The 8,490-nt window shown below is 43.1% G+C and overlaps 1 protein-coding gene across 1 annotated transcript; it reads right to left on the bottom strand.

Annotated features, from left to right (window-relative positions):
• Positions 1-3,602: 3,602 nt before the first annotated feature.
• On the bottom strand, positions 3,603-5,152 carry LOC148686596 (uncharacterized). Its single transcript, XM_088665419.1, has 2 exons — positions 4,909-5,152; positions 3,603-4,150 (listed from the first exon to the last, which is right to left on the bottom strand). Exons 1-2 carry the CDS (start codon positions 5,150-5,152, stop codon positions 3,603-3,605), a joined length of 792 nt encoding a protein of 263 aa, XP_088521545.1.
• Positions 5,153-8,490: the final 3,338 nt, after the last annotated feature.

Consider the following 8,490-nt stretch of genomic DNA (forward strand, 5'->3'; position numbering starts at 1 on the left):
TCATTAACTATATGTGAAATTTGAGGTCCCCTCCAGACAGTGCCAAAGTTTTGCAATCATTTTGCAGCCTTTGGCAGTGTAGCCACACATTTTGCAGCACCCCACAAATTGGATAAGTGATACTCAGTGAACTGGGGTTCATAGGTATCACCCCCAAAACCCAACATTGTGCAATTCATTCCAAACTGGTACCAAAGTTTTGCAATAATTTTGCAACAATTTGCAGCATGAATCCTGCATTTTGCAACGCCCCTAAAACTGAGAAATAGATATATCAAGCCAGGGGTTCATGCTGCAAAACATTTGCAAAACCTTACCACTGGTTTGGAGTATCATTTGGCATTGGTTTGGAATCAGACGATGTTGGTATTTTAGGTGATACCCCTGACTTGAGTATCAATTACTTAGTTTGAGGAGGGCACTGTATACTACAGGCTTTGTGTTGCAAAACAATTGCAAAACTTTGGCACTGGTTTGGAGAGGATCCTAAATTTTGGGCTCCCCTGTGTTTCCGTTCTCCCTTCCACTTCATCTGCTCTCATCATCATCATCATCATCATCATCTCTCTCTCTCTCTCTCTCACACACACACACACACATTTGTCATCCCTACAACTGTCAGCCTCACTAAACACCCTCCATCTACTCTGGCTCCAACATTCTTCTGCTCACTTTTCTCTTCCACCCTGATGCTCAGGATACCCCTAGATGCATCTTCATCTTGATGTATCAAAGATTGCTGCCTCCATTGTTTGCAGTGTGGGAATAGTAATTGGGGCTTTACTGGAGACTTTTGCAGTCCCCCCTCCTCCATTCCAGCGATCCTGATGCACCTAAAATGATAGAGGCAATGTCTGCAAACTGCAATTCAAGAGCTTGGAACACAAAGACTACACCATGGGCATAGCTGGGAGGGGGTGCAGGGGGGCATCTGACCCCCCCATCAAGTAAATAAATAAAATTACTTAACTGACTGACAAACTGTATCACAGATAACTCAGTTCTGCCTGTGCATTATAATGCCTTCCCCCATGCCACGCCCTTGAAATAGATCCTGGCTCAGCCCCTGGGCTACATTTCCGATTTGGCTAGTGTGCAATGGTTCCTTGCAATGGTCTCAGCAGGACTGCAAATGCAACCCCTTTAGGGGCCACTTCCAAAAGAATGTGGAAGCTCCCCTGCTTCAGGTGGTGAAAGAACAAAGTCATCCCTGCCAGTGAAACCAAGCCAGGTGAGGCTGCTGATGAGGAGGTTAAGGGGTGGTGGTGCCTGGAATCTGGGATGATGGCAGCTGGTGCTCAGGCTTCCCGCATAAGAAGAGTCCTGCTAGATCAGGCTAAAGGCTTGTCTAGTCCATCCGTCTGTTCCCATGGCAGCCACAACAAGATATATGATCCCCAACAGCTGGTACTATTGAGAGGCATACTGCCTCTTCTCCTAAGGGTAAGACTGAGCCATTGATGGCCTTATCTTGCATGAATTTCTCCAATCCTCTTATACAGCTGTCCAATATGGCAGCCATCCCCTTAGCTAGTGGCAGGGAGTTCCATCCTTGGGTGATGCAACAGTGTGTGCAGAAGTCCTTCTTCTTGTCAAGGGCATTGAAGGTGAAAATCTTGGTGAAAACTGGAGATGCCCATGGTTCTAAGCAGAATAGATCCACTGAAGTTAATGTACAGGACTAACTTGTTTCAGTGAATCTACTCTGGATAGGGCTAGGTTTGATGCAACCTCTGGTGTTTGAGAGGTGCCACTTTGGCAGCACAAGTTAGATGAGGCGGCAGGAATAGATTGATAACATTCAGAATGATCCCATGGCCTTTGCAAGGGTGTATGTTGGGTGTAAGTTACTGGTGTGAGTTGGGATTTGCATTGGCACAAGGGCCATTGGATTGTCCTACTAGTTACTGTATAGTAGATAACTACTAACTGCTATGGAAAGATCACCACTAATACAAGGATGAAAGCAAGGACCAAAGCACGCTTTGTGTACAGTTGGGAGTTGTTGGCTTTTTCGGTGTGGAGTATCTGACAGGGAACTTGTGCAGTAGGAAATTTGCTTTAAAAACAAGAACTGTACATTGAAGTTACATTGTGGACATGAGCTTGGTTTTGATTAACTTATGTTTTGTCCATTTTTGCTTTTAGGGGAAAAAGTGGTTATATTCTTTTCCCCAAACAAAAGCTAGTGTGAGTTTCTAGTGTAGGTTTCTTTTTTTTTAACCTTTCAGTGTCCCGTTCCCCCCCCCCCCCGGCCCGGCACCAGTCTCTCAACATTAAACTTCACAGTGGTGGTTACAAGCATCTTGGTGTACACTTAAATGTATGTGCACCAGCATGATGTAGCTTGCATATTTGCTCAAAGTGCCATAGAACGCAATCCTATTCAAAAGCAAGACCTATTTAACACAATGGGTCTTACTCTCAGGTAGGTGGAGATAGGAGTGCAGCCATAGTGTTTTAACCCTTCAAGCCACTCCATGAATCATTGGGGATAGAAATCACAGAGAAGCAAGTTTAGGAGAAACGCCCTAACAATAAGAGCAGTTTGTCAGTGGCACAGACTACACGCACACTCACACACACACACCTTATTGCAGGTACAGGATTTAAGAAGAGTCCACACCATCAGGGATGTCGTAGAACCTGCAAACCTGCATTGTAGAACCTTAATTCAATAATGGGTGCAACTAGATGGCCACAAGCCACTAAGGCCCTTTTCAAATAATGATGCCAAATATTGTCAGATTAGGCTCCTTCACAGAGAATATGCAAGTGGAGCAGCCACTTGCTACTTTACCTTTTCTCAGACCATTCCCATCTCCTCTTCCAGGGCTAAGCTTCCATTGCACACAATAGATATTGAATCCTGGTAGGGGAGGCAAGGGGCCAGCAGTAATCAAGCACACACACTTATCCTGTCCTGTACTTCACAGCACACCAGCCTGCAGTCTTTGCCTTGGAAGCTTTGGCAAATCTCCCAGATATAAGGATGGTTTAGCCTACTCCATGAATTTCCAGCCCACATGCAATTGAGGAATAGCATCACCAAATGGTCATCAAAGTAGGAGAGATACAGGAGACAGCTACAACCTTAGGCTTGTAAACATACCACCTGCAGTAAAATCTCAACCATAAACCATTCCATAGAAGCCATTATACACATTTTTATTTATGAGCCTGTTACAAAACAGAAGCATCCGATACAAATATACTGTATTTGATACAAGAAACAAGTGCTGTTTATACAATCAAACACGGAAGTGATAGTGGTCATTACAGTTCAAAAGTTTAATATTGTAATACACACCTCCCATAGTAACTATGCAGATTTCCATATCTAGACTGGCATTTGCCCACCCTGACCTCTGAATGCCGCATTGACTTGTATGAGACAGTGAGGTTGTGAACATCTCCACACTGTTCCTAATCACAACAAACCTAAATACTATTTGAGAGAACTAACATGGTTGGTGAAGAACACACTCTTAAAGATCATTTTGGGGGTTTATCGATTTTCTGCATCACAAAAGCAACTTGAAGGTGACCTGTCACTGTACCCAGAAAACCATGTTGGAAACGGAGTTGTCCCTCTCCATACATCAATGGTCTTCATCAGAATCAGAATCAGAATCAGAATCAGAATCAGAATCAGAATCAGAATCAGGATAAGGATCTGACTCGGATTCGGAGTTGGATTCAGATTCAGATTCGGATTCCAGGTGTGATGCTGAAACATTCACAAGCACTTGTCTTTGCGAGATAAGCCAGCCGACAGGCCCATTCTCTCCATTTCCAGGACGTTGCAAAAAATAATGTATATAATATAGACGGGGGTTTTGTGAGGATGGATTCCCATTAAACACAGAGGCTCCAACATTAGATGGTGATTGACTTTCTTCATAAGAGGGAGGGGGACCTTCGATATAGGGGGGAGGAGGGCCTTCAATATAGGGGGGAGGAATGTCAATGAGATGGTGTGGTGGTGGAGAGTCCCGCTGAATCTGCTCCAGGGGTTCATCAAATGTGTCCTCATCCCAGAGGTCTCTTCTGCGAAGGTAGTATTTCATCCTGAAATAGCAGAAGGAGTTCCAAGCAAATGTGACAACAGCCAGCAGAGAGAAAAACTGGAGCGTCTCCGGGAAGCAATCTGGAAAACAGAAAATTCATAGAATCATAGAGTTGGAAGGTACCCAAGGGTCATCTAGTCCAACCCCTCCAATGCAGAAACCTCAGCTAAAGCATCCATGACAAATGACCATGACAGAATAAAAGGCTAGTCAACCTTTGTTGCAGAAATCCCATTTACCCCAGCTAGTCATTTTAGCTTATTGTGGATCTTAATTATTTTTGGATTATTTTAAATAGCTGGTTTTACTGATGATTTTATTGTTTTACTTGTTTATGTAAGATGCGTTGACTTTTTTTTTAATAGAAAAACAACAACCAAGCTCTCCTAAGTTTGCAAAGCGCAGGGAATCTCCAGTCAGGCAGGACGAAATATGGGGCAGCAGGGGCTCCGAGTGTATAAGACCGAATTAAAGAAGGTGAGAGGGAGGGGTTCACAATCCACATTAAGACGAGGTATAGACGGGCCCTTGGTGGATTATCTTTAGGAAAAAAGCTAATTTGTTCGACGTGCAGAGATTTACCAAAGAGCAGACCGGGAGGGAAGAGCATTGTCCCAGCGCCACGTGCTCCCCATTCCCTATTCTACTACACCACTAAACCAAGGGGAAGGAGAGCGAGAGAAGAGCAGGATAGAACCTTGATCTGAAGGGAAAATCCAGGAGACTGCAGAGAGTGGGGAATATAGCTATTCAATAGGAAAGAGGACAGACTGATTTCCTACCTCCCACCCACCCCCCAAAAAAGTCGCCCTCAAGTTGGTGGGCGAAGTAGGCTTACCCCGCTGTGCGGGACCATCAATCGGAGTCTTTGTGATCCGTAGACCTGTGGCAGGCTTCTGTTGCTGTTTCTTTAGGCTGGTCTTTTCCAATTCGTAACAGCGAGGCGAGATGTCATTCCCGCCGCGCTCCTTGGAGTCAAAGGCTCCGAACCCGTATCTCCAGGCAGGGCACAATTCGACTTCGGGGCACAATTGGACTTCTATGGCCAAAAAAAGTAGGATCCAAGACACGACCTTCGCCATGGTGCACACGGACTCGAGGGATCCCTTCGGTGCGCGACACCACCTTTCCAAAGTCGCTGCTCCTCTCCAGGAACAAATTGCTTCCACCCTCTCCTTCCAACAGCCTCTTCCGACCAGCTTTACTATCCCTACATCAAACTGTCCTTGACAAGGCCTTAGTTGCTCTGCGTTTTAAAGGCACATGCACGAGCATCCCAGGGTCACATGAAAACCAAAGGAAACAAGGCAAAGATCCCTGGAAACTGTCTGTGAGAATTCCTCCAACTTATTGTGCTCTCATGAGAATGCATTTTGTTTTCTCATTGTGGGGGCAGGGAACGGCGTGGAAGAACTGCTGGGCATAGAGAGCACAAGTTATAGTCTTCTCGCTTTGTTTTATAATGACAGTACTTCTAAAAAGAAATCCTGGGTAGGTGAGAAGTATATGTGTTTCAAGCACAGACACAAATTTAAGTAGGTATAGACGTGTTTTCACCCTTAACATCGTTGTTTACAGACTCCTCCGCTAAGAAAGCTAGGAGCTCCTTGAGCCCAGGGCTTGCTCACCCCTCGCCCACTTGATGGCTCTGGGCCAGACGGGGTGGGATGGGGGGGGGGGCTGCAGGTGCAATTCATATCACTGACATGATAACAGTGCGTTAATTATTCTGTGATGCTATCCCAGCGTTGCTACATTGTTACTATCTGCAGGAGTTCTTGTACCGTAGCGCAATGAAAGTGGGTGAAAATAAAAGACCCAGAACAAAAACAAATAAAAAAGGTAACAGGATTTCAGCAATAATTTTCTGGACATGCGTCGATTGAAAATGAGGCAGGATGTCCACCCCAAAACTTTTGCAGGCGTAAACATTACTGAAAGAGGGGCTGCGCCTACCTGCCCCCCACACTATCGTGAATGCAGAATAAAAATGATGTCTAGAGCGGTCCTCCATATAAGCAAGCAAGCAAGCAAATAACGCTGTATCCGGTTCTCATATTTCACAGCTAAGACAAGGAATAAAGATAAATGTGCGGGGGGGATTAACCCTCTTTTCTTACCGTACCTAGACTCCAAACACTTCCCAGTAATGAATGTGTGCAGCATTTTCTTCTTCTTCATAGAATTGTAAAGTTGGAGTTGGAAGGGACCATAAGGGTTATCTAGTTCAACCCCCTGCAGTGTAGCAATCTTTTGCCCAATGTGGGGCTCGAACCCACGACTCTGAGGTAAAGCATCTCATGGTCTCTGTTTAACTATAACAAGGATAAGATAAAACCAAAACAAAGAAAAAGTGGCACTGAGCACTGAAGCACAAATTTGGCTCTCAATTTCCCGGCTGCCAATGCAAATGGAGAAATACGTGATGTGGCATGATTTTCCATATCGAACAGCAAAAAGCACACGATTTCACTTGATATAACAAAATTCTTTCCTAAGTTACATTCAAACGGACGTTTTGCATGAGGATCTGGATGCAGGAGGCACTGGGTAATACAGTGAACAACGTCCTCCACATAGCCATTTTACAAACGCACAAAAAGGCTGTTCCAAGGTTAATATCAGATAGTGGCTATCCAGAAAGGCAAAGTAACGAAAGTGCAGTAATGTAAACCAAAGGTTTCTGCTGAAAAAGTGCAGAAACTCTTTCCTTTCACTCTGCAGAGCCCAAAGAAGATCTGGGCCATTCCGATAAGAATTTTGAGTGAATTTTGGGTGCTTAAGTTGAAAGTGTTCCCAGTTTCAGACCCCTTTTTTCAATTTAGCTTCTGCTACTTCTTAGAAGTGTTCTGATTTTTTTACTTTTTTACTTTTAGTGCTAAGAAAAACCTCTTTGCTGCAGCACACACGGTAAAACAGGGTTTCCTAAACTTGGGGCTTCAGCTGTTGGTTTTTTTTTTACTACAACTCCCATCATCCCTAGCTAGCAGGACCAGTGGTCAGGGATGATGAGAGTTGTAGTCCAAAAACAGCTGGCAACCCAAGTTTGGAAAACTCTACCTTAAAAGTTGGCATCAAAAATAGTAGGTTGATTTCTGTATTTCTGTTTTTAATATGTGGGTTTTAATGCATTGAGAAAACTCTGTGAAGGATTACTTTGGTCTGAGATTAACTAATCTAAATTATTCTCTAATTCTCCTTAACACATCTCAATCTGACGCAAACTAACCTGTGAATCCAAGAAAGGAAATTGTACAAAATCTTACTTCTAATATGGCTTTTCTTTTTTACTCAGCATCTGGTATTCTGAGCATTTTGAACATGAATAAAACAGGGCAGCATTGAAAAAAAAAACTTTGATTAAATTTCGGCTAGATCCTGATTTTGAAATGTGGCATTAAAATGTTTTAAATCACAGACATTGAAAGTGTATTCCTGCATATGTCAACTCAGAAGTAAATCTCATTAAATAATCTCATTAGTTACATTGAGCATGGTTTTTTGTTTGTGGAAAACTGACATACAAATAAAATGAATGAAGTATGATGGGGCTTACTCCCAGGTAAATGTCTAAAGGACAGAAATCCATGCCATTTATGCTGTGCCTAGGAGAATCACTCTTCTTGTGAGAATCACATCACAATGGATGTGATTCCCTTGGTTTTATATGAGTTAAAACTAGGATACTGTGAGTCCATAAACAATAATAAAATTAGAATCTATTTTAGCAACCAACTGGCCAACCCAACCTTGTACAGTGAGGATCTGCAAATGCATGTGGAGGTCTTGGCATTAACAATTGGTAGTTTGATGTTTTGTTCTGGACTTCAACAACAACAATACAAGACCCTATGTTTGTTTGTGTTGGTGCAAGGAAAAAATAGGTATATAAAGGAGAATTCCCTGGATGCCAAGATCCAATTGTGGGGCAAATACTCCTTCGTGAAAGAACCAAAGCAGTGATTTCAAGTCAACAAAGATTTAAATAAGCAGCAAAGTAAAGCATGGAATTTTAGGCTGTTAGATCTTTAAAATATATCCTTGTGAGTTCCAAAACTTCCCTCTTCCCATAGCAAAAAATAAGGCCACACATTTGGTAAGTTAAAATTGATTTACTTACAAACTCTCCAATATCAGATTCATCTGCTTTTCCATACAGCATTCATGGTGAACAGCCATGAATAAAGCAACAATAGTCATAGAAAGGCTAAAGAGTGGCAGCAATGTTAACAAGCAGGTTGTAAATTTGAAGTAGCCTACAGGGACACATCAAGCTGTTAAGTCCCTTCTATCTGCAATTTTCCTTCCCTTCTGGTATCCCAACAGAAGAAGAAGATCTCTCAGCATGCGTTGGAATGAAGAAGCACAGAGTGTATAGGTATGACCTACATAGGGTTACATCCAAATAAGTTTTACTCAG

Source organism: Zootoca vivipara, chromosome Z2 (genome assembly GCF_965207765.1).
Source record: "Zootoca vivipara chromosome Z2, rZooViv2.hap1.1, whole genome shotgun sequence".
NCBI classification, from domain to species: domain Eukaryota; kingdom Metazoa; phylum Chordata; class Lepidosauria; order Squamata; family Lacertidae; genus Zootoca; species Zootoca vivipara.